The 26,811-nt window shown below is 45.6% G+C and overlaps 1 protein-coding gene across 1 annotated transcript in view; it reads right to left on the minus strand.

Annotated features, from left to right (window-relative positions):
* Positions 1-26,811, minus strand: part of LOC8035839 (gamma-aminobutyric acid receptor subunit alpha-6) — a 94,933-nt gene that overhangs the window by 54,342 nt on the left and 13,780 nt on the right. Inside the window, exon 2 of the mRNA XM_042289903.1 lies at positions 7,817-7,929. Coding sequence (XP_042145837.1) covers positions 7,817-7,929 — 113 coding nt within the window. The remainder of the gene's footprint in view (positions 1-7,816; positions 7,930-26,811) is intronic.

Genomic DNA, 26,811 nt, shown 5'->3' on the forward strand with positions numbered 1-26,811 from the left:
TGTTTTTGTTTTTCTGGGGGAGGGGGGGGGGGGGGATTGGAAGGTATGAGGTTATGTCTTGAAACCGACACTAAATATTTAGTCGTTTTCATCAGCATGACTTTTTTTTTCGTACGTTGTTGGTTGTTGGTGATGGGTCTTGAGGTGCTGTAAAGAGACATCAACCTCTTTTTTTTCTTTTTTTCACTGATGGTTTTTGTTGTCCATTTCTGAAAACTGTTGAATTGAGAGTACATAATTTTTCGTTCACTTTTGTTATTGATACTCTCATTATTTTGAATGGGAAGCCCAGAACCTGGAAGTGGTATGAGGTCCTCATAACCTGTTGTTTGGGGTCTTCTCTAATGGTGACTGTTTGCCTTTGGTTTTTAAAGGAAGTCCAGGGAAGGAAACTCGCTCACTACCCCTGATCTTGTTGTGGGTCTTCCAATTGCCATTGGTTGTGGTGTTGGTTCAGGATGGTAAGCTAGGAGAAGCTCCGAGCCAAGAAACTAGTCCACGGCTCTCCTAACCAAGGATGGAGTCTTTTCATGAGATGGCATTTTTAGATTTTTGATCTAAAAAGCTAAGGAAGCCTGGAGAATGGAGCTGGTCCAAACCCCCCTCCCTACCCACCACTTTTGAGTCTTCCTAGGCCATCGACAGTGTGCATCTTTGCAGTTGGGTGTTTTTAATTAAATCTTGTGTTTGGGCGAGTTGGGTTCATACTGATTTAAAAGGTTACAAAGCGCAACAAAACAAGGACAGTAAAGACACAAAGACGACAGGTTACTGCTGGTCGCCTTTTTCTTAGATTCCGTTCTTGCCTGGGGTAAAAGTTAGTTTGTAAGAAATTTTCTTTAGTGTAGTGTTGGCTTGTCTCTTGAAATTGATATCTTCCATTATAAAGTTTGTTATATGTATATATATATATATATATATATATATATATATATATATATATATATATATATATATATATATGGTATGTAGTTTTAGAGTTGAGTAGCTTTTAACGATTATTCAAGTTTACATTTGAAATTCAAAGTTTTTGAATATATGGCTTTGTTAGATGACATGTATTGGCGCAATACGGCCTAAGTTGCTCTTGCGCCATTAAACCCCCAATAATCAATAATCAATCAGTTAGATGACATGTAGCCCCTAGATGATACTGGATGACGTGTCTACCTCTTTTTGTGGTCCCCTCTCTCACACTTTGAGAAACGGGTCTTAATAGCGCCAAAACGCTGTCCCCCCCCCCCCCCCCCCCCCCCCCCCAAAAAAAAAAAAAAAAAAAAAAAATGCCGGCGTGTGTAAAGGTTCTGATGTTAGCCTGAGACTGAGGCAGGAAAAGATGAAGTTTCAAAGTAGAAGAAAAAGGAACAGTCGAGGATACGTCTCTATAACCAGAACATGCCTTCGTTTGACATACCACATACGGTTGAAAACTGTCCTCCTGATGCTGTTCCAAATGATGTAGTCCCTGTGCCGCTTGAAATCACCTCCCACCAGGAGCTCCCAAAGTCTTTCGGATTTCGGCATCTGCCTCCGAAAAAGGTTCGTGGACCCAGCTGCATTCAAACATCTGTCAGCGTCGGGGGGCCATTGGAGCGGCAAGAAGAGGATCCTCAAGGCGTACAGAGAAGCCTCAAGTCACCGGATCAAAGAAATACGCAGCGCTTCCGAAAGACTTTGGGAGCTCCTGGTGGGAGGTGATTTCAAGCGGCACAGGGACTACATCATTTGGAACAGCATCAGGAGGACAGTTTTAAACCGTATGTGGTATGTCATAGAGACGTATCCTCGACTGTTCCTTTTTCTTCTACTTTGAAACTTCATCTTTTCCTGCCTCAGTCTCAGGCTAACATCAGAATGGTTAATTTCCACCAGCTCGCCTGCGCACTCACTACAATATCAGTGTGTAAAGGCTTTTCGCAGTTAGAGCGGAGCGATCGGTGGTCACGTTTGTTAGCGCAGCACCAGAGCTTGGAACGCTATATATAGGTGCCGCCTCGGTGACTCCGAGGCGAGAGCGCCGGCCTACGGGTCCCCAGGTGGCGGGTTCAAATCCCGACCGAGGTGCCCGCAATCTGACGGAGGCTTATTGCGGAGAAGGCGCCGTGTAACCGAGCTTTCGGTTGCACGTAAAAAGATCCCCAGGTGGTCGAAATGAATCCTCAGTCCTCCGCTGGGGCGTGCCAGATGCCCGTCGTAGGTTTGGCATGTAAAACCCCCAAATTTGATTGATTTGCTATATATAGGAATGAAAGTTCACGCTGCCAGCTTCCAGGATATACTGCGAAGGTTCGATTCCCATTCCTGTGCGTTTTGATCTGGACGGGGCATTCGAGCTGTCGTACGTGCGGTTGTGTGCCACTATCTTACGATGATAACGCTTGCGGGTATATTAAATATAGAAACTTCAATTCAATATCCTTGGATCCCGATAACGATTCCGAAAGTGTTCAATGTATTTATGAACTTAAATAATACATGCAGTAGAGATGTGAATGATATGCAAATTACACCCGTAAAATATGTTTTAGACTTAGTCGTGCATTGTTTAACTTATCTATTTAACTTAAGTTTATCTGCAGGTATATTTTCAAAATGTATGCAGATTGTGAAAGTTTCTGTACTGCATAAAGAAGGTGATAAGAATTACATTAATAACTGTTGTGATTTTTTAGTACCTCCCGTGCTTTCAAAAGGGCTTAAAAAACGTATTAATGTAAGATCATCAAACTATTTCGACGAGTATCAACTCATCACAAGGTCGCAGCTTAAATTAAAAAAAAAAAAGAAAAGAAAAATCGTTTTACTGAACCATGCTTTACCCGAAGAAAAATAATTTATCTTGCGCAGTTTAGAGGATAAGGAACTTGTCCTGCCGGTTGATATTGATTTTACTACAGCTTTCGATTATTTAAACCATGAATTATTATTACAAAAACTCGAATTTTATGGTGTTCATGGGCAAGCCTTGTGTCTACTACATCTTGAAAATCGGAAACAATATGTGTGTTCCGGTAACTTTGTTCAAATATAAAACCAGTTTTTTCAGGGGTACCACATGGGCGTATTTTAGGCCCATTTCTTTTTAACGTCCATGTAAATGATATAGTAAATATTGTCCAATCTACTCAAGTTTTAATGCATGCACATCATACAACACTTCTTTATGCTGCTGATAATGTGGAGCAGCTAGTGTAAAAAAAAAATTATAATTACATAAAATACCATCATGAACCGACAGGAACGTCTTAAAAATAAATACTAACAAAACTAAAGGTGGTATATTTTGGACAAAACATATAACTCTCCCATCAATATGTAGGATACCATTAAACTTAGTTGACATCGGATTTGCAGATGGTTTTAAAACACTTGGTGTAGTTTTTCTTATAATATGTGCTGGAACCATTATATTGCATATCTAAATAAAAAGCTAAGTTTGTAAGGCTGATATGCCGGCACCGGCATATACCTCAACAAAATTAAATTCTTGCTATATGAATCGCTATATTATTCTCATTCAAATTACTATTCCTTAGTCTAGAATACATCTATAATAACAAACTTGAAAAAAATACACTTAGTTAAAAAACGAATGTAAGGAACAATTGCGAATGCACCATATTTGTCGCATACAAAACACTTAATCAAAATTTATACTTTGTTCCTCCAAAAATTTATATTGCTATAGACTACCCACGGCTTAAAAATAACTGCAACATAACACCTCCTCCTTGGTAAAATTATCAAATTAATAAAAACATGTTTTTACATATTGAACTCGTAGCCCCGATTACTGGCAAATTTATCAACTTGTCGATTAGATTTCTGCAAACAAATGTTAGCCTGCCGAGTCCTAAAACTTCTCAATTTACTAATTTTCACAATATTGATATAGATAAATTTAGTTTAAATGAATTCCGTACCGTCATGTATTGCCTTGACATATTGTACTAATCTTTGGTTCTGCATATATTTCTATGAAGTAGCTATACGTTCTCGGATAAGTTGTTAATGCGGCAATTCCTCCTCATGTGCATGTATTTCTATTTCTTATGTAAACGTAGATCTGGTATATTTATATTACTTAAAAATTTACAGGGTGATTGATATTGGTTGAATGTGTTTGCTCTGTGATTGAATACCTGTTGTGTTTTATGTGAATGTTAACCGTGACTGATGCAGAACGTCCCTGGGGCCGAGAGCTTGTCCAGCTATCTATAGCGGCTTTTATTCTCGGCCCCAGCCTTACCTGCAATGGGAACTGAAAATAAGCTGCTTGTATATTTATTTATACTGCGCGATGGCACTTAAAGACCCCCCAGAATAGTGGTTCTATACTCCACGGGCTAAACTGTTCGTCTACAGCCGAGACACCACAAGCACCCGTTTGGGGCCCACTAACGTACGGCTGTCTAAACAAGCACACCCCCGTAGCCTCCTCTATACTCACAAAGCCTGGCAGTTCGACGACGGAGCCATAGGAGTGCTCGGTCGCAGACTTCGAGCGCGAGGATCTGGTAGCACAGAGCATCAAAGCGCCATTTCCCGGGGAACCTGGACGTCAGCGCACAGCTTGTGCAGCGGCGAGGACCCGAAACACACTCGTTTTGTCGGGAGAGGTGTGTTTCGGCGTCTCGCCGCAGCGGGGCGCCAGTCAAGTGGCACTCCTCTCATCCGTTGTCTGCCCCTCCACCTTTTCTATTTCAGCGGCCGCATCTCGCGGCAACCTGCCAGGCCTTTTCAGTATATAGGAGGAGGCTTTGACACGACACTTCCGAAGACACTGCCGCGTACATCATGTAAAAAAAAGACACGTTCGCCGCATACATGAGCGCCGAATCATCCGTGGACCCGTCTCACTCATGCTCCAAGCATGTTTGCTTTACACATATATGTGTGCTTTGGACACGTCTGCAGACGGTTTATTGTACGACTAAGGTGACAGCACCGCCACACAAGACACGGATGGATGAATGTTAATGGCTATACCCTTTGTAACGGTCGGTAGCTTGCGCCCCCACCTAGCCTAAGCCTAAAAAGACAAACATATGATTCCTCCCGCCCTTCTAAGCCAATTTTCTCACCCTATCACCTCCCCCCTCTCCTCCACCTCGGACGGTGTATGCAGACTGTATTTTGTACGATGTATTAGCAATGCGGACGGGGCCTTACAATTTAGGAGGACCAGCGTGCCGTCAGATTTTTCGACGGAAGGGATGCAGGCGAGTTGCGTGTGTAAAACGATTTATTTAGGGCATTCGACCAATTACGTGGCAATTTAAACATCAAACTTTGTTCGCGAAAAAAAAAGGAAGAAAAAAGCAAACAGCGGCTAGGATCAAACTCCAGTCCGTCGCGGTAGTTGTCGCGCTTTATGCAGATGGTAATGTGCAAGTGCTTCCGTACGCACTTCCAAGGTTAGGCCAACCGGTACGGACGTGGGATGGAGCCACCCTGTCGTCGCACAACGAAATCCCGCTCGTCCGAAACGACGAGGATCGAGACGGGGCCAAGGGCACGGGACGGTGACTTAGAGAAGAGACTCAAAGACACAACAAGGAATGCAGTGAGGCGTTTGTGCGCGCGGTGCAAATTTAGCCTCAGCGCAGGCCCGGGCCCTTAGTTCTCCATTCCCTTTGTCAGCTTGCTCAACCCCGACACAAAGAGCGCAGCTTGTGCCGCGATTACCTGCCAGCTCAGATGGAACGGGAGATTAAAGGCGGAATTAAAAGCTCCAGATCGAGCTATCAGTATCGCTGTCTGTTCGTTAGAAAGACGGGGGTTTCAAGGTCTACGGATTTCCTTCGACGGGGTGTTCCCCAGCGCTGTTCAGGAGTAAAAAAAAAATTCGTATAAGTCAATAATTTGAGTGCAATGATTCTTTTCGGAAAGATGACTTTAGGCGGTGCATTCACTATAGTAAAATATTGTGAGTGTGAGTCATAATAAAAACACGCAAAGAAAAGTTTGATATTTTCTATTATCCTTGTCGGGTACAGAAATGTGAAGGCTATTCAGAGATGAACTTTTTAAAGAAGATTCATCTCATCGGAGCTTGTACCTTTTCTGAGGTCTACCCGTTTGATGGTGCCAGGCCTCTCCGATAGATGGCGCCAGTGTATTCTTTGCTCGTAAGCGATCACAAAGGAGCACAAGGCTTCACAACGCACCAGGTTGCATCCCCGGTGGTTGCAATAAACACAAGTGTGTGAACTGGCCTTAAAACGTGGCCGCGAACAGCTCGAACATAAAAAAAAAAGTAAACGCCACCCAATAGAACTTGTCAAAACGACAATGCAAACGAGAGAGAGAGAGAAAAAAAAAAGACGCGCACAGACACAAAAACAAAAGAAACCTTGCACAACATAAACAGAGTCCCGGCGCTGGCGGCGGCAGCGAAGTGCCCGTTGTTTTTCGACGGCCAGCGGCGCGGGACACGGACGACGTGACCGCGGTGTACCGTTGGCCTCGAGGTCACGCTCTGAATGCTAGGCGTCAGTTTTTTTATGACTAATATTTTTACCGGGGGGGAGGGGGAGTCTCCGCCGCCGCCGCCGACTGGACTTCGAGCACAGCGCGCAGCTACGGAGCACTGCACGTGATTCGGGACTCCCGCTTTACTTTGCACGCCTCGTCGTTCCCCAAACCCCGTTCCGGTTGGGTGTCCCCGTGCGCGGTTGACCTTCCCGCAAGTTTAAAAACATAAATAGATAGAATGGGGAAAACTAGAAAGTTGCTCTATGGTGCGTTCGAGTAGCTCAGGGGCATTACAGTGTGTCGCGGAACGGGCGGATTATTTCGGCGCCCAAGTCAGCCGTCTCCAGGGCGCGTGTTGCGCTCCATTTCAGGTCTAAGTCCATTTTTTTTCTTCATAAATTTTGTTTCCATTTTGGGAGATTTCCCCTAAAATTATTAAGTCCCTCCGTTTTTGTCCATTTGCAGAGGCCACACGTTTTGGGTGAAGGCTAGTTCAATCATTTGCATTTTAATGCGGTCTACTCCGCTACGTCGGCTCGTAAAAAGCTTACGACAAAAGCAGATATTTGCGCACTGGCACCATCCATTGGCCAGCCTTGAAACACCTCAAGTCTGCGGGAATTTATAGAGTGAAGTTTAGACAACATTCGCGGGATCACCCTGTTATACGGTATAGCTATTGCTGTTTGAATTTGTTTACTAGATCCCCTCCCTCCTCGTGTAATGCATTTCATTTAAAGTGCCTTTGAGATATGATAAAATGAACTGATTTGAAATCCGCGCAACGTTTATGAAATGGTCTGTCATAACATTTTCAGAATTATTTGAAGAACACGGAGAATGAATGACGCGTAAAATACACGCAGACAACAATAGCGTTCCAGAGGTGCGCGGAGCGCAAGTTGGGCTGCTTCTTTTGGAGGGGCTGAGGTGACGTGAATACACCGATCTATATGATTGGTTCCGACTGAAGGATAGGGGGTAGATGTAAAGGCAGCTTGCTTTGAGGTCTACCCGCTATCCTTCCAACCAGAGCCAATCAGAACTCGGCGTCTTTGTGACGTCACCGCTACTCCTGCGCAAGAAGCAGACGGCTTGCTCTCCGCATACCCGAGAGGTGGCGCCAGTCTCTCCCCTCGTGGTACGTGGTTACGTGCAGTTGTGACGCGATTAATCCAACCCCAACGCGAATGCGTGTGAAGCAACTACTTAACCCGGATTATGAACATTGTGGAGAGTTGTTGGCATAGCACGAGTGCAATATGGCCCAAGTTGCTTGTGCGCCATAAAAGCCCAATCATCATCATCGAGGGGAACACTAGCAATATTTGGGGCTTACCTCCGAAACCGGGCCTGAACTGTCGGTTGTAGTTCTTCTCCGAGAGAAGGCTGTCCAGCAGGAGGCTCGTGTTCGCCATGATGCCGGCAACGGGCCGGGCTCCGTTGGCTGGCCTGCAAAGATGGCGATGGGCTAAAGGCGCGTCATCAAACACAACCGTTCGATTCGGCGACGTTCACTCTACGGCAAAATATGATACAAAGGTTTGAGTTACTAAACCCTTTTCAGAAGTGCGCGCACTCCAGTATCTGCCGGACCGATTTGCCGAGTCCGCCATTGTTGGGACGCCTATACTCTGAGCATGTGTATTGGGCACGAGGCTAGCGTCAGCGTATGCCGACGACTCGGATCCAATCACACGCTTCGTGACCAGAAAATGGCGACTGCCGAGGTTGCTCGACGTGATTTTGAAAAAAAGAGTCTATTGAACCACCGTAGCCGTGTAATCTTCATGGAGGAAAGTGCAGGGTGTTTCGGGCAAAACGAACGAAAGTGCATAACAGATGATACAAGGGAAGAACGTTTGTGACGTCTTCTTGACGCATGACAAATAACTCGAAACACCGCCGGCAACCTTATTTTCCCCCTTTTTTTTGAGGAGGGTATTGTTAGACTTTGTGTCATGTTATGATAAGTGCTTTAACCTGCACGGTGTAGCTAGGGAATGGTAAGTGCCTTAACCTGCATGGAGATGTAGCTAGGGAATATGTCTAAATTTTGTGTATTAAAACATTTTTTATCATTTTTGTTGCATCTTTACCCAACTCATAAAAAAAAAGCTCCAGTAAAGTGGCGAAAAGGAATATATTACTCTCAGTATAGGTAAGGTCTGACTAAAAGTCGCTGGCCTTTCGGGTAAGACCACCGTATTTACCCAACCTTAGCCACCTACGTTACTTCGTTGCTGGCTGATGTTGTACACAGAGTCGTTCAAGACAGCGAACAAGTATCGATGTCCGCGGTACGCACACAAGAGAAACAAACGAGCCTCTCGCGGGACACGAATTCCTCCGTACCGGCGTTCTAAGAAAAGGGACGTCCCCGCTCACTGACTGGCCGCTGAGACCCGAGTCGAGGATTACCGAAGCCAAGCTTAATCCGTAGCCAACCTCGAGTGTCTCTGCTCGGTCGAGCGAACCGACTGGCCGCACAGTTTCAACTAACGACGACCGCGGAACACGAGTCTTGTACGAGAGCCAATGAGAGAGACAGAGACCACTCATCCTTTAGAAGGGAAAAAAAAAAAATAAAAAGAAGAAATGTGTAGGGAGAATTAGGGTTGGGTGGACGAGCTCTCAAGCGTCTCCGTGACCTTTGAAGTTTCACTCGCCGTGGCTTTAGTTGTTTGTAGCAAATCGAGACGAGGTTCGATGTCAAACAGGCTGCAGTCATGTCCTATGCTTCAAAAAAAAAAAAATGACACGGGGAGCATGGATTATAAAGGTTACGCAAATTGTCACAAAACAGTCTGCAGACAGTGGGGAGTTTTAGGGAACCGTTTTTGCACATTGGATACGGTACGATGAGCCCTCTGGTGCGCATTGCGCATGCGCTAGCACAGAAGATTTTCATATGCGCACTTCGTAGCGGTGTGCCCATCGTACCATATCGAATATGCGAAAATGGTTCCCTAAAACTTCCAACCGTCTGAGGCGTGTTTCTTCCTTGCTCGGACGGCCCTTACCACATTGGTCGTAAAAACAACAACAACAACAACAATTGCGGCAAATTTTATGAAGTTTTAGAGTGCATCAAATGTATATAGGGTATCAATGAGGTAATCGGGCATGTCGCTTGACGTATATGTTCAGTTATCCGCTAAATTAAGCGGAAAAATTCATGTCTTGTGAACTGGACCCCGTCAATCCAGTTCCCTCGTTAAATTTTGAGGAAACCTAACGTTGCGTGACCAGTACAACTATCCGGTAACCTTGCTAAGTTTATCGGGGAAACTGGATCGGTGTATGGGCCGCGAGACGCGAATTTTCCTGCTAAATTTAGCGGGAAACCGAATTTGTGCACACAGGTCACGCGACGTGAATTTCCCACTACATTTCCAAGTCAAATTTAGCCGGGAAACTCAGCCGACGTATAGGCCCCGTGCCGTCAGTTTCCCCCAAGGTGTATAAGTCACGTGACGCCACCTTGTCGCCACTTTCCCCTCAAAACTTTTAACGGAAGATATATGGAGGGACAACATCGTTGGATTTGAAGGGAGGGGGGGGGGGGGTTAAGAAGCATTTCGTGATTTAAAACGGCATGCAGACAATATCAAATCATACACTTGCGTGATGAAAACATGCTTCCAATATGCCTAAAACGTGTCGACGGATACTTCAATCGCCATGTCGGCAGCGACATCTTTTGTATGATGTACGCGCGGAGTGACTGCGTTTTAAAAAGCCCCGCGTTGCGTTTTTTTTTTTATAAGCCGTGAATGTTTGTACCCTCTTTTGTTCTCGTTGTCCAGAACGCCTACCTGGCGCCTGAACGGGTAGAAGAGGACTACATAAAGGTTTATCACGTCGGTTACGGGGGCAACTCTGGTAGCGGAGTTTCGCTGTCTCCTTTCGGGCTCCGAGACACCCCCCATGTCTACATCGGTGCTGCCTCCGCTCCTCTGTCTCGTGCTCCCCACCTCCCAGGCTGAGCAGCGGCATCCGGTGCCTGACGCTGCTTTCGCTGTTCACCGGTTTCGGCAGCCCGCCTCCTCCGCTGACAATCTGCCTTCGTCCGCCGCCTACTTGGACCGGCGCTAGTACTTGGTTCGCACTTCCTTTTGTAGCACAAAGCAAGGCATACCGGCTCCGCACAACTACGAGTTCAGACTCGCTCCAGCATACGCGCACGCATTGGCTTCAACCCCGAGATGTCGCCTCCCTCCCGACTGTACTCCTGCCTTTGTCTTTCACTGCCCTCTCCCTTTCTAGGCGGCCCGCTTCCTTTTTGGCTGTTTTGTTGTTTTGTCCACACAGGGGCGCCGTCAACTTTTTCCTGTCACGTGGGTAATAATGCTGACGCATTAATATAAGTTCTAGATAGGTGGCGCAAGCCACCGCCCGGTTAAGGGGGTTCAGACATATTCATCCGTCTATCCATACAGGTTCATTGAAGGAACAGCCTCAACCAATCGACCCGCTTCTTCACTATCACATTCAACGGGAAGATGAGAAGAAAAAAAAAAAGAAAGTCGTTTACAATTCTCTCTAATGTCAAATTAGAGCGCAGCTCTTAAGGAGGAGGAAGGGAGGGTACGGAGGAAAGAGTATGCCCTTCTCCACTCCCCTTTTCCTCTCCTGCTCCCCTCCCATTTAGCGAAAAATTTTCGCTACATTTCCCGCTAAATTCGATGAAAAAAATTCCCCGCTAAATTTAGTGGGGAAATCTAGAGGGGAGCGCGATCACGTGGCGAAAGAAAAGGCGCATGACAAGTCCGACGAGCACGTAGCTTCCACCGCACTCTAAGCTTAGGGGTGAACGAAGTATAGTGGTTATTCGTTTTTTCTTTTTTTCGCCGTTGTTTTTGCATAAAGTCGCATCCAACACGTCTTCTATCTTCATTTGCATGTCAATAAGGTCATCGAGGTGCGGATTAGGTTGATCCAAATTAACTCCTTCCTTTGATATTTTCGGAAAGACGTACGGCGCGCGATGTCAGGATTCGAGAGAATCTACGACGACCGAGAGCTTACCGCTTTACCCGCGATGAAACTGTTGACCTTTGCCTGGCCGCCGCGGGGATCAATGGACAAGAACCTCGAAGCATGCAAAGCCAGGACCACTGCCATATCGTCGCGATAGGAGGAGGAGGAGGAGGCCTATTTCCGCAGACCTCCTTCATTCATAATGCACTCCAGATTAAGAGGGGGGCAGCCCGGATGTTTAATATTTTTCCTTTTTTTTATAAATTTAGATTTTTCTTTTTTTTCTTTCACGTCGAGTTTTTTAAGCTCAGTGGGCACACACACGCACAAGAGATACACTAAAAGAAAATATAACAAATAGGGTGACTCAAACATGAAGTAACGAACTCGAGTTTTTCATTTCTTATTTTTACACTGAACCGGGGTTCAAAAAGACAACGAAGCCAGGAGGAAAAACACGAAACGAGAAATGGGCATGCAAATCTCGCGTCGCGCCGACGAAGAACACCTGGCTTTAGTGTGAAAAAGAAGAAAAAAAATAGTAAAATAGGTGGCGAGACTTGAAACTATAAATTTCGCAAAAGAAGGAAAAGATTAAAAGAGGGGGGAGCCTATGAGTCATGCCGACCTCACTTTTCACTCAAAAGTGTCTTTTTAGGGCGGACCTTCTGTTTCCTGTCAGAGGGTCAACTGAATACCAATAAATCAAAGCAAAAGGCGGATCACGTTTCGCAAGGCGGCCCTCTGAGGCACCCGAGGGTTCCGACTTCACAGCGCATAAGTGTCTCACAAACACGAACTCACTCGATTACAGACACAAAACACACACACAGTGCTGAACTCACAACTCTTTGTACTTTGTCTTCGTTTCATCGTCAAGACCAAAACTTGTTTCGTGCTTCTCCAAACCGATCAGAGAGCTGCACTAAGAATCACAAAACCAGTTCGGTCCAGTGCACAGAAGATGTCGTGTACTCAATTCCCCTCTCCCGTGAAGAACGCTATGCTGGCGAGGATGGACGGTGCCTCAACGATCGACTTCGCGAACACCAGAATAACATTACTAGAGCCAGCTCAGGACATCTGGGTCTGCACTGGCCGGGGTTGCGGGTGTGAGGTTCAACTACGTAGTTTCACAGTGCTAGACCGAAACAACAACCAACAACCTAGAGAGATAATTGAAGCAAAGCATATCGCCAGGCTTTACAATGATTGCGTGAGCAGCCCATCTCTCCCCTTATTTGCAAAAAAAAATTAGCTTACCTCAGCTTAAGAAGATAATCGCGGACTATTTTAAGAATTGGTTTTAATTGGCGGAGAAGGAAACGAGGACACGACAATTTACAGATTTTGATTGGACAATATCTAGAAGAATATTAAGACGAAATACAAAGATGCAACTTGGTGTCAACCATCCCTTATAATGAAGACACTGGAACAAATTTTAATAAACAGAAGATTGGCATCTCCATATGTTTGTATGGAGAACTATGGTTTGTGTCGACAACTGCGCGTACAATCTTCTATGTGAAAACACTCCGCCAACACCATGCACTAAACGGCAACAATCTACTGCCTGTCGGTGGCATAGCGTATATGCTGGACCTTATGATAGCGTAGTTTTTTTTTACAACCTTAATTGTGGTTTTTACTGTTATTATTACTCATTTTTAAAAGCCAAGGCTGTGCTCTCTGCTCTCCAGACTGCACTCTGGAATGGGCTATTACGATTACGTAAGAAATGACACCTATACTATACGGGTAGAAAGTGAGGGAGAAGGGGAGGCGGAGAGCAAGCGGACGTCAGACCACCGTACTCTGGTTGGAACGATTGATGGGTGGACGGTAAGCTAGCAGCTTTTGTATATACTCAATCTTCGAGCCCTGCAGTGCGAGCTTCAAGTTCAAGTTCAAGTTTTATTCGCCTCAAAGACGTTCGTTCGAACGTATAACGTGGGGGGGGGGGGGGGGGGTGAGAAAAATACGAACGAATACAATGATACAATGGCATCAAAGAACTAACTAAGGTTAAAAATTAACAACAAACAAAAACTAAAAACAAACTAACAGATTTCAAAACAAAGTTTACACAAACCGGGCACAACAGAACTGGGGACACAGTGCGAAATTTATGGCAGACACAAGCAGACATGGCGCTGAAAACATATCATAGCACGAAAGTCGAAGATTTTTCGCGGAATATTATTTCGTTTTGTTCAGTGAGTGACTATGTCGTTCGTGTATGTCTTTTTTCTCCACGTGCTCCAAACTGCGGTTCGCTGAAACCCTAACCTCCTCTGTACTGACAAACCCTGGCAGATTGCCTCGAGACGCGGCAGCAGGAAGTGAAAAGGTAGAGCGGCAGACAAGAGTCATGTAACGGGCGCCCCGCTGCGGCGAGACGCCGAAACACACTTGTCCCGAGCGATGGAATGTCCGCTCGTGCTTCTCGCGTTCTTCAGGCTACCGCTTCTTTTCTCGTCGGGTTTTCAAAAAAATGTTTTTAGTCCTCGCAGCTGCAAAGGCTGTGCGCTAAATACAAGACTCCCCGAGAAATGCTCTGTGCTACAAGATCCTCGCGCTCCAAATCTGCGACAGGGAACTCTGTGGCTCCGTCATCGAACCGCCAGGCTCTGGGGGTATAGAGGAGGCTATGGCTGAAACACTCTACCACTAATCCTACCACCGCCCCAATACTCTTGAGTTTGTAGGATTGCACTTTGAGCTCGGTAATCTTGTGTGTGCGGAAAACGGTAGATAACGTGTGTTTTTTTGTTTTTTGTTTCTGGCATTGTTTTTAATTATCTGACTCGCAAGTTCATGCTTTTTGCAATATATATGTTAAGAATTCTAACACGGAGAATAATTTGTGGAATTATTGGCGGCGCAACAAAATAATTTTGTACAAAGCTAAGGGAAATGGGTGAAGCGCAGTACGCACAGATGGTATTTGCTTGTCGCGGACTCTCCAATTTTTATCCGAAAATCACCAATAAACATCCGTCCGTGTCAAAAATAGAAAATCAATTGAAACCGAAAATCACCAATAAATATATGCTAGTGTAATAAAATATAAACGGAAAAAAATCTCCACATTTCTTGCTTCAGTTTGAACTGCTTTTATCGAGACCATCCTCTGTTGTACTTCAGCTTTAAGTTTTCCCTTCAATTTTCTGCCGTTAATTAACGTTTTCAGCGTCCGTACGAAACGGATCACCAAAATACTCTGATAGAAAACAAAGACAAATAAACACAAGTATTATCTAGAATTTCCCATATAAATAAACGCGGAAAATCCTACGCCCTAGGTATACTTTTTTTTTTTTAATTATCTGCCAACCCAGTCTTGGAGTTTGTATCAAGAGATATCAATCACTCAAGGCAGAGCGCAAATAAAACAAGGGTTATAACTAAAGTTTCCAATTGAAGACGGCAAGGTTGGTTTAAAGTGAGGTCCGTAACTATCTTCGAATGGAACTAATCGACCGCAGCTAGCAGAAACCACAATCGTAAATGTGAGCGACAAAATCAAGCTCAAAGTCCTCGTCGGAGTTCCATTTTCGAGTCAATCGAAAGAGCACCCCGAGATTAAAAATAAATCTTCTCCAAATCAATAAACTACCTAGGCTTCTTTTTTTTCTATTTTGCTAAACCGCATTTTAAACAAAATAAGGAGAGTCTTAACTGATATTTTTTGACGTGAACCGTTTCCTTCTTTTCAACATTTCAACTACCCTTATGCGTTTCTATATTTCCTTAATAATACTTTTGTTTCCAAGCCCTAAAACACCTTCTCTTACTTGTATTTTCCACTACTGCTCTGGCCCTAACAGGACTGGTGGTATTGTAAAATATATCGTACAAATAACTAGAAATAACTTCCCGCGCGCCTTTATGGGAGCTTGCAGCTGGTGAGCAAAAAGCACAGATAACACGCACTGAAATAAATTTAGCAAACATCGCCTTAAAAAAAAAAGAACAAAAAACAAAACAGTTGAAACGTTCACTATATTTTGTTAGTCAGGAAGGAAAATAAAAATTTACGTTTCCTGCTTCTTTCGAGCAACTGCTATCGACGCCGAGAAGTGTGGGAATCGCCGCCTGGTGGTAGTTTCTGGCAACTTCGAGTGGGGATACTCCAAATTCCCTTTGGGTTGCAAGCAAGCACGAGTTGCCTGCTACGCCAAACTTTCTAAACACTGCACACACAAAACACACACACACACACAAAAAACAAGAAGATTGGTGCATGAAGAACGCTTGCCATACACACACACACAAAAAAAAACAAAAAAAACAGGAGTGCCTACTGTGCTGGAAAGCTCTTGAAAGGGCCAATCACATCACTGTACGGAGAGAGCTCGGGGATTAAAGAGGTTAAAAATATGTTTACCGCAATATGCCGAAAGATTGCCCACCCCCGAAAGGAAGGGCACCCTGTTTTTGAAATCATTTGCTATTTCTTTTTAAACAGCGAACGATGGCCCTGTCTTAGCAACTCGGTGCCTTGGCCGATGGTGACCTTGGCCGAAACGGGGCTTGTTCGCTAACGGCCTGAGGTAAACAAACATTGGTGACTGGAAAAGGCTATGGTCCATTGCCCCTCAATACGAAAACAAGTCTGACAGGCAACAACATACAAAAAATAGCAGTAAAACAAATTCTCGACGGCACACCGAAAGTGAGCCGACTACTCATTTTCACCCGATTTTGATTTCGCTTTTACTTGGGCCATCTCTCAAATTAATAATAATAATACAACAGTTTGCGTTGTGCCACTTATTACGACGTTCAATGCCATAAATTTGGCAATAATATACTTTTAGATTCAAATTTTTTTTATTTCTTTTAGTTTCATTTTTTAGGTTCGCTCCGTGGATTGCAGCGATTGGCTGTCCCAAGAACTGCGCGTAAGAAGTAGTTGCTCTAGATTTTTTAACAGTTTAGGAAACGGAGGGCGTGGCGATTTCCGAGGATCTCCTTATCAATCCGCAGCCAATGAAATTGCTGCATCAGCCCGTTAGAATGCCCGAGAATCAATCAGCAAGCAAGAAGTTCCTAAAGTTGTCAGCAACCGAAACTGAATCGAGCCGGAGCCACAAGCCTGTGACTACAAGCTCAAATTTCTTCTGACAGTGTCACGGTTACGGTGTTTCTTCCGTGGCAGTGTCACGGCAGAAACAAACACACACACACACACACATGCGCGCGCACGCACACACACAAACACACGCACGCACGCACACGCACACACGCACACGCACACACACACATACACACGCACACATATCTGCACTCCTGACGCGCCTTAGTTTTATACAAACCGGCGTGAGAATACGAGAGTGGGCATTATAAGTGTTTCATTTTCCGCAGTCCCTTTGCAGCGCGGCATTAGCAAGTGGATACGGACGGGGATGGCGGATTGAAGGATATTTTTGGACGGCGTTCCCCCCGTGGCTCCTCTTCCTTAACGCAAGTGTGTCGCTCTGATTCATAAACCTCTGCGTGCGCTGGCGCGCGTGCTCCTCCAAGAAATCTCGAAATCCCATCTCAAAATTGGAAGCTCCAGATATAAACTGTACGCCTTTTTTCTTCCGTTTTTTTTTGTTTTTTTGTTAGGCGCATTACGACGTTAATGAACCACGTCATAACGTCGCAGTCAATAATCCCCCCGATAGAATGAGGTCGCTTGCTAAGGTCTGCATCTTTGGCTTCTATACTCGATAGAACCTCTTCTAAACATAACACTTACGTGTTGATTTAAAAAGAAAAAGAATAAAACGAAGTAAACCTTTTAATACACGGGCACTTAAAAGGTCCCCAGAACGAACCCCTTCGAAGAAATCGCCGAATTAGCTCAATGTGTCGTCTCTGCGCATGCCAATCGGCGTGTGCCGGTTTGCCGATTCTTTAATGCCGCACTCGTACTTCTTATGCGTCATAAAAATACACGGTGTACGTTGCAGTGTACGCACTGCGCATATGGTAGACTTCTTTGATAGCGCATGCGCAGTTGGCACCGGAGGGCCCATCGTACCGCATTGGTTGTGCAAAAACGGTTCCCTTAAACTTTCTATTATCGGCTCACACGCCTCAAGCATTTTCGATGCATGTTTGCTCTATACGTAAGTATTCTTTGAACATGAATGTCCCCAGACATGTGTTTATGACCAATGTGATGAGACCGTTATACGAACAAGAAACAGGCCTCTGACAGTAGGGGACTTTTAGGAAACCGTTACCGTGTTCCGCGCACCGTTGTGTCGAAGCCTTTTAAGGCGCACGCCCCGAAGTGATACCGTGAGCGCGGGGTGCGCACTCAAAAGCGTGCATCAATTAAAAGGCTCTGACAGAGCGGTACGCGGAACACGGTAACGGTCTGCTAAAAGTCCCCAGTGTCTGTAGACTCGTCTTTCGTTTGATGTATCATATCAGCAGTGTGGGACTGAGAGCTTTCAAAGTGCCCATGAAGTAGAGAGGTCACTGGACAATGTTGTCGCTCGGCGTGTTTCAGCGCGCCGCATCTCTCGCAACAAGCGGAGCCAAAGCTCGCGCTGCAGAACCAAGGGATCCTCGGTTCAATCCCCACCCTTGCCCGTTTCAATCCGGATGTACAGTGCTCGTTAAACTCTTTCGGAACACTTGTGAAATATTGAATGCAGAAAACAAAATATCAGAGAACTGCATATTTATGTGAACTGAAGGTATGCTACGGACATAGTGGGACACAAAGAAAAATAGCTTAGGCCTAGCGCCAGCTATACACGCAAACATAAAAAAAATAGAACAAGCCAAGAGAAGGCTCAGCATGTGTTCCAGATAAGTTTTCTGAGCACTGTACATTGTTCCGGCGTGTGTTTGTGTAACCACAACTACGTGACGCATGCTAAAGGTTCCAGGTTAGCGGTAGTTCACTGTTGCCTTACTTCTCGCTTGGGGAGAAAAATAATAGTCTTTGACTGAGAGACAAAAAAAAAAACCGTTACGTCGTGGTTTTTTTATGTGACTTTAAAAAAGAAACCGTCTGTATATCTAAAACTATGTTTACAGATGCAAGAACCTTGTTTTCTTCCACGGAAACATCGAAGTGGACGAGGAAAATATCGCTTAAGAGCGCTGCAACAGAGGAACCAATGCAAAGGCTGCTATTTTTTACGAAGAGCCCTCCCTCACATATCGCTGTTATAAATTTCCGATAATAACCGAGTAAGTAAAAAAAGAATACTTCAGAAGCAGCTTGAGCAGAGTTGCGGAACTTGACTTTTTTAGTTGCGTCGATGGAGTCCCTGACAGCTACTGAAAGGGTCACTTGAGAAATTGAATAAAACAAATCCTCAACGTCGACCGAAAACAGTTGGCAAGAACCTGGGTTGTCATCCCACATAAAACTTACGAACGCTTCCGAAGTCCTTGTCACAAAGTGGTTATTATCTGAAGTCCATGACGGTCCAATGGAAGGGGGTTTCTTTGAACAAAAGAACGGCATTTGGTTTGGTTCCTGTGTTACACCGGCTTAAAGCGATATTTTTTGGGGCCATTTCAAAGTTTCTATGAAAAAAAAAAAAAAAGAAAAGGGGTCGTACATGTGCATACAAACTTTAAAAATGCGGACGATCTTTTTTTTTTTTTTTTTTTTTTATTTGACAAGGATGTGGTAGAAAGTATTATCGATCGGGTAGCGAAGGAACTGAAGCTTATATTTGATGTAACATCTGAGGGTTGCATGCAAGTTTTAGATTTGTCTCTCCGATTGATAAGAGACCATGTGTGCTGGTCTTTCAGCCCGCGATCTTTGAAGCGTCTACTTCCGTACGACTCGTCCACTCGAAGTTGGTGAACAGAGGAAATACGAGGTTCAGCTTTGGATGGGCTCTCAGCAAGTCTTGCTTTCATGCAGTTAAAAAAAAAAATATTAAAGGCCAAGATAAAAGAAAGAAAACTACAAGACGTAGGTTTCCCGTCAAGGGTGCTCGGAGTGGTTTCGAGAGTCTTGATGAAGGAGTTGGGTGGTACCGCAGGCGGAGTGGCGCGAAAGAGACCACTCAGACCTATAGTTATACCGTATCTACAGAGAATTTCACACAACATACAAAAACCAGGCAAAGTGGTATGACGTAACGGTGATGTTTAAGGTGCTTAACAAACTTGTACAATTATCTAAGAGGGTCTGTGTAGCACAAAAAAGAGAATTTTCCTGTAGAACCAAGCACGTGAACCGGTACATCAATTGCCGATCGGGGGTGGTTTACTGTATCTCGCTGTCTTGCGGAAAAGGTGTACGTGGGGCAGACCGGAAGATATGTCAATCATCGTGAGTACAGCGCCTTTTCAAGCTCAACACCTTCGGGGCCACCTGGTCGTCCATTGCAGCAGGTGCCGCCGCTCCCTTCTGCTTGATTGCACCAAGTTTTTGGGTGCGTTTAAAGAGCACAGGATCAGGGAAGTTTTGGAGGCTTTTGAAATTGAAACAAGGGGGGGGGGGGGGGGAGAACTGCATTTGCCATGCATCTATTGCTCTGAATGAGACTGAGATGTTTTATCTTACATCTGCTCTGTCCCGCGTGCTTCAGATGCGCGTCGTTGTTTTGGAGATCTTTTTTTTTTTTTTTTTTTTAATCTTATTCCGATTTTTTATTATCGAAGTGGGTGAGCAGGGACAATCTGGGGGGCTGTTGTTTTTCTGTTTCTTTTTATCGACTAGGTCACAAATCGATTCATTGAGAGTAAGCGCTAGTTTGGGGAGTGTGATTTTTCCCTGTTGTCCACGTTTCTTCCGTGCGTTAATCTGTACAATACACCCTTGCCTACTTTTTTCGACTTTTCTTTCTTCTTCAGATTACTGTTATTGATCATTTTTAGGTCTATTGTAGAGTTTAATAATTAATTGCAATGCATAGGAAAACCCTATATAAATATAATAAGACATCGTCGAATGAAATCAGTTTTCATGTAGCTGCAATATTTTTGTGGCTAGCACATTGTTTGAATGAATTCGTCGGGCCTATATTTTGTTTCAGCTAAGTTCAGACCCAGCCGATGCTACATGAGATGACCGGACCAATCAAGCAGCAACAAATGCGCGCCAGCATGGTGTTTGTTATGCTTATGTGGGTGTTCTATCATCCCAGAGCCAACCATAAACAAAATAAAGGCGTAGTGACTTGCGCTTTTGACGCTGCTCTATTCGTCCCATTACATCGCAGCGTCGGCTGTGTCTGAACTTAAGCTCGAACGAAGTATAGGTAATAGTTACATTACTACAGCTGGATAAGATTATAAATACTATAGACCAGGGGTGGCCAGGCTGACCTGACTTAAGAGCCGCGAACAAAACCACGAAACTCCCAAGAACCGCGGGAAGGGGGGGAGGGGGGGGGGGGGGTCAAACTTGTTCAAAGCAATAAACGAAACTCACACTACTTTTGTTCAATCTAACTCAAAAACAGTCCGACTGTACGTAAGGTAGCAGTAGCACAAGAACTGCAACCTGTCTTCGATTTAATACGCGTTCCATTTTTCTTTTTTGGGGAAGTTCTCGCATGACCGGGAGGGAGGCGTGGTAGGAAAGGGGGGGGGGGGGGGGGAGGGAGCAGCGAGCCGCACTTAAACACGCGAAGAGCCGCATGCGGCTCGAGAGCCGCAGCTTGGCCACCCCTGCTATAGACGTAGCTCTTTGTTGTGGGCTGCTATTCTTATCTTCCGCTTTTCTCAGATTTGAATAATCCTCTACACCAATCCGCCTGAGGTGACGTCATTATTCGACTTTCTATGCACGTATCTCGGTTTCTTGTCACCTTAAGAATGCCTCTGTCTTCTTTGCGACGCCCTGAGGCGTGTCTCTTTCGATCTGTTTCCAAATTTAGGACTAGCCTATTGTTCAGTTGACATTGGAACAGCGTGATAGGTTGGCATAACAATTGATTTAACTTGACGGTGATGGAGCGTTCGGGGCCACATACATCTTGCTGTCACACACACACAGAATACTGGCCTTTGAGGCCTAATTATATTTGTGTTTATGGTAAGTGAGATTGAGGTCCTACAAAGTATGTATATCCATAGCCTCCTCTATACTTACAAAGTCTAGCGGTTCGATAACGGAGCTATAGAGTGCCCGGTCGCAGATTCTGAGCGCGAGGATCTGGTTGCACAGAACATTTCTCGGGGAGCCTGTAGACAGCGCACAGTTTTTGCAGTGGCGAGGACCCGAAACATGGTTTTCAAACCCGACGACAAACGAAGTGGTAGCCCGAGGAACGCGAGAAGCACGAGCGGACATTCCATCGCTCGGGACAAGTGTGTTTCGGCGTCTCGCCGCAGCGGGTGCGCCGGTTACATGCCTCTTGTCTGCCGATCTACCTTTTCATTTTCGGAGGTCGCGTCTCGTGGCGATCTGTCAGGCTTTGTCAGTATATAGTAGGCTATGGTATATCTTATTCGGTTCTGGAGTTTCCTCTCGTTTCGGGTGCGATTGCACACAACAAAATACGCCGAAGATCACAAAAAGGATATATAAGACTATGAATGACAACTTAGCTCCCATATTCAGTTTACAACATAATTAGTGGCACTGCTGTTAGACGCTCTTGATAATGGAAATCCTACCAGATGGAGACGATTGTTATCTCGTATCAAAAAAAAAAAAAATAACCCAGTGATTGTTTTTTGGACCCAGGCTTAATAGTTAACTCGAGCAAAAATGCACCTCGAACCAAATGCTTCAGACAAAAACTGATACTTCGGTGCATCTTGTTAATTTTTGTCATGTAATAGAAGTGCCATTTTAAATTAGTCACGGCGAGTTAGGCGGTGCGAGTTACCGCTCACGCTCCTTTCTGCGCTGCAGCGCTTAAGCGCTTAATATAAGTAGAATGACACTTTGAAAGTACGGTTTGTGAAGAAACACTTGCAACTGGATCGCGAAAAAAAAGCGTTGGTGAATAGCAATAACAAAATCCTTAAACGAAGCTTTACCGTAGACCACGCTGCCCGAACATTAGATAATAAAGAGGGTAGTCAACGCGGCGCCTTGGCTCGTTCGGGCTGACGATATTACGCCCACGCTAAGCTAAAATCTTCACTCGATCATTCCGTCGGTAAAAACAACAACAACAACAACAACAACAACAATAAACGCTGAAGAATGTACAACACGAAATTTAAGGAACACGTTTTTTCGACCTGGATGGGAGCTAAGGAAGGCCACTTCACTTCAATTAGAAGTTACACGAAACACTTTTTACTGGAGTTTTCAAAGATGGTCATATGCCTGCAGGAAAAAGTGCATGTGTCACTTTTTTCGGTGTAATTAAAGTAACAATCTAAAGGACAAGCTGTTTCGTCGCCTTTAATCTACACAATACCACCAAGATGACAAGCTGTGCACCTCCCGCTCCAAAAGTCCTCACTAATGAATCCATGCAGCTTGCGTCTGCGTCGCCGCAAGCGCGTCTTGCTGCGTCTCACAACGAACGCGACGCCATAGCAAGCGTCGACGCCAAGACGAACGCGTCTGCCCATAGCCACCTCTTTACTCACAAAACCTGGCAGTTCGGCGACGGAGCGCCATAGGGTGCCGGTCGCAGATTTGGAGCGCGAGGATCTGGTAGCACAGAGCATCAAAGAGCCATTTCTCGGAGAGCCTGGACGTCAGCGCACATCTTTTGCAGAGGCGAGAACCCGAAACACACCTATTCGCTTGGGAGAAGTGTATTTTGGCGTCTCGCCGCAGCGGGGCGCCAGTCACGTGGTTCTCCTCTGATTCGTTGTCTGCCCCTCCACCTTTTCTATTTCAACGGCCGCTTCTCGTGGCGATCTGCCAGGCTTTGTCAGTATACAGGAGGCTATGGTCTTTGTCGTTCTTTGTCCTCCGTACTTTTGGCACTGTAACTATGGTCTGCCCTTTTGTGGCTACTCTCAGAGATGATGTCACGCGCAGCTATTGTCCTCTAGGTAGTGTTGAATCCAATCGTATAATAGTACAGACGCTATCAGGTCTGAGTAGAGGCCCACCTTACCTGCGGTATAGCATTTACTACGTACACGTTTTAACGGTCACCTACGGTATTGATCATTTCCGGTGCCTCCGTCGTTTATTCAAATGCGGTGCACGCTTACGTGATGAGCTAACACACCCCTGAGCTGAAAAAAAGGCATACAACAAACTGTCAAATACCAAGAGCACGTTCGCGGCTCCTGAGCGATGATGTTCACTGTTTCGGGGTGCTCGTGTCAGTTGTAGTCACCGACGTGAATGCTCGTCGACAACTTAAGGAATGCAGGTCGGGGCGCGTCCCGTGGGCCGTATTATCGTATTAAGGCATTTGCGAACAGAAAAGCAAAAAAAAAAAAAAAAAAGCATAAATAAATAACGAAGCCATAAAGATAAATCAAATAAGTCACGTTTTGCGTTTGTTAAGTTGCTAGGGAGGATTTATTTTGACGAAACCGACATCGCTGGTCGGATGTGTAGAAGTCCCACTAGCAATTATGCTCGTCGTACGAGAGACACATTTTAAACTGATGGCAAAAATCGGCGTTTTATTTGTAAAATCTGCGTAAAAAAAGAAACTGTCGTCGCCAACAGTTTAAGAAACGCGGGATAAGGTTCAAGCTGCATGCTTCTTTACTTGTTCTTTCGCGTTCTTAGTGGCTGATTCTTTGATCTCACAAACTAGGGAGCAATAAAAACCTGCTCGAAACTCGCCACGCGCCTTGTGTTTTGTTAAGTTTCCAATCGATTAAGTGCTAAAGTACCGTGATCGTTGACGGAAGCAGGGACATGCCTGTGGTGACGCTGAGAGGGCAGTATTACTTTATGACCAAGAGGGTCATCAGTCACAAGCTAAGAACAGTGGATCGTTTGTCTAAACCACTTTTTAAAGAAAACCGATCAGCGTTCGCCCCCTCAACTCGCAGCCAGACGAAGCGGCCCACGTGATCTGGAACCGATTATATACCTCCAATGTTGATCATAGCCACGTGCTGGGGTCGGCAAGGCACAGGACAGGCTCTGAGTTCTAGACATTGTTATGGTTCGGCTATTGTCGTCATTGCTGCGATTAGACACGGGCCACTACTCGAATGCTTCTCGAGCTATCAATTTTCCCGAGCCCAAACCAAGAGCCCTCGCAATGCTCGGATCCAATCTATGAGCCGCATTCAAATATCGTCACTCGAGGGCAATGCGACCTCCCAGTTACGTCATCAAGTTTTGCAAAGGAAAAATGAAATGAAAACGCTAGCTGTTGTCCTTGAAATTACACCACAACAAAGGAGTTGCTTGGCCAGTGGCGTTGCGTGCGAGAATCATTGATTCCCACTAGTGCCAGTAAGCGCATGTAAAGTGAAAAACATTCCAATTGAACACCGTTGCACTGCCCCTTTAAAGATGGGAGCGGACATTAAAACGATCGCAACCTCTGTTCGAGCAGGTCGTTACAGTGTACCAGAATACCGGGTAGTGTAGGGAACGGAGCGGCTCGCTTAAGGCGCGTGGTGTAGATCGCGATAGGTGTCGACACCGGTGCATCGGCAGTATAGGGTCAGTATATATGGTCGTGGTTGTGCGCGTGCACCATATGCACGCGCACGTGCATATGTGGACTTCAGCGACTTTCTGCTGCCCTGTCGACTACAGCGCCGCGATTGTTGTCTACACTCGCAACCTCACAAGTTCCCATTATCGAGTCGCGCCGGTCCAAACACTACCCCGTATTCTATAATACACTGTAACGTCGTGGAAGCCAGCGCTGCCGCGAGCGTGGCCACAGTTGATGCACTGGCCATTAGGCTTTTGATAGTTTTCAGGACGTCCTTCTCCTTTGCATTCTTCGGAAGATGTTTTGGAAGCGTTCATCTATTATTTTTAACCATGTTCAACGTTTCCCAACTCGCCCAGCTTACTACTTTACTACAGTTGATATTCTGTTTGGTTTAACTGGGATTGGGGAGGGGGGGTTGTGTGTATGTTTATACAGCCTAGAACTTGGTCTGCCTTAACGGGCGACGAGTCTCCCAGCTGTAGATGAGCAATTTTGCCAGTGCAGTACAACCGCTAGCCTGGGGTGTTTAACGTGCGCCACGCAGTAGTGATACACGACTGCACGCCGGTACGATGCTCATCCAGATCGAAACGGGCAGGGGTGGGGATTGAACCCAGCATCCTGGATTCTGCAGCGCGAGCTTTCGCTCCACGTGCTCCGAGCTGTTTAACTAGGATCAAAATAGCCACATAGCGCGTGCTAGAAACGTATTCAAAGACAAAAGATGTTCAATATGTTTTTTTAATGCTTTTATTCTTTAAAATATAATTTTCTCTTTCTCAAGAGGTGATGCGGTTGCCATGGAGACGCGCATGCGAAAAGTGGAGCAGTCAATGCTTGGAAGCGAGAACATGCCTGCTGGGAACCTATGGGGACGCTGTTTTATAGACTGTCGCAAATGATCACGGTAAGTACCGTTACTTTGTAGTAAGGGATACGTTCATTGGAATGTTTAACAACCATATTGGAGAACAATATTGATACGAAAGCAACACCATATTTGTAACATCGTTCACGGACGAGGTAGTCACTGACCAAACGACTTCTTTCAAAGGATCAGTATAAAAGGAGCATGGGTAGCTGTTGGGGATGGCGATTGGGTTAGCGTGTGATTCCATTTTCGAACTCTGACGCAAGCGGACGTGGCATCATGAGCTCTCATGGAGCGGTTTCAGCGGTCTTCGCCGGCCGCGGTAGCAGAGCTGGAGATAAAACACGGGACTACAGCGTCAACCTGCCTCCTTTGCCAAAAAGGCCAGTGGTTTTAAACACCGTTTTTCTTCGTGCGGACGTGAAGGGGCGAAAGTACCATGTCGAGGACGTTCGCGACCGTTGATTCGTCTGAATTTGCTTTCCGAGGTCTCCTCCCTCGGGGCTTACCAGATGAATCACGTGTGGGCAATAGCGTTGAAGAATGACGAAAGAAAAAAGATAATGGTGGCCACGACAGAGGTGACAGTCAAGGGCCGACGGTGCATCGTTATTAACCCCAGCTACCACGACGTTCGCGTCAAGCTTCATTGGCTGCTCTTTAACGTCGCCGATGGTGATGTGAGAGAGGCCCTGACGCCGTACGGCAAGGTCATCGAAGTGGCCAGAGAGAAGCGGCGTGTCGACGGCTGCCAGAGCGTCAGTACCATGACCCGCACGGCGGTACTTCGGCTCAGGGCGGACGTTACCTGCCACGGCGTCCCGCACCAGTTGCGGGTGGGCTCGTCGTCGTGCCTGGTAGAGCTCCGCTTTGTCTACGGTGCCGGCAGACGGGGCACACCTGCAAGGAGTGTCGTGTCCCACGCTGCAACGCCTG

Source organism: Ixodes scapularis, unplaced genomic scaffold, assembly GCF_016920785.2.
Source record: "Ixodes scapularis isolate PalLabHiFi unplaced genomic scaffold, ASM1692078v2 PGA_scaffold13__105_contigs__length_92229423, whole genome shotgun sequence".
NCBI lineage: Eukaryota > Metazoa > Arthropoda > Arachnida > Ixodida > Ixodidae > Ixodes > Ixodes scapularis.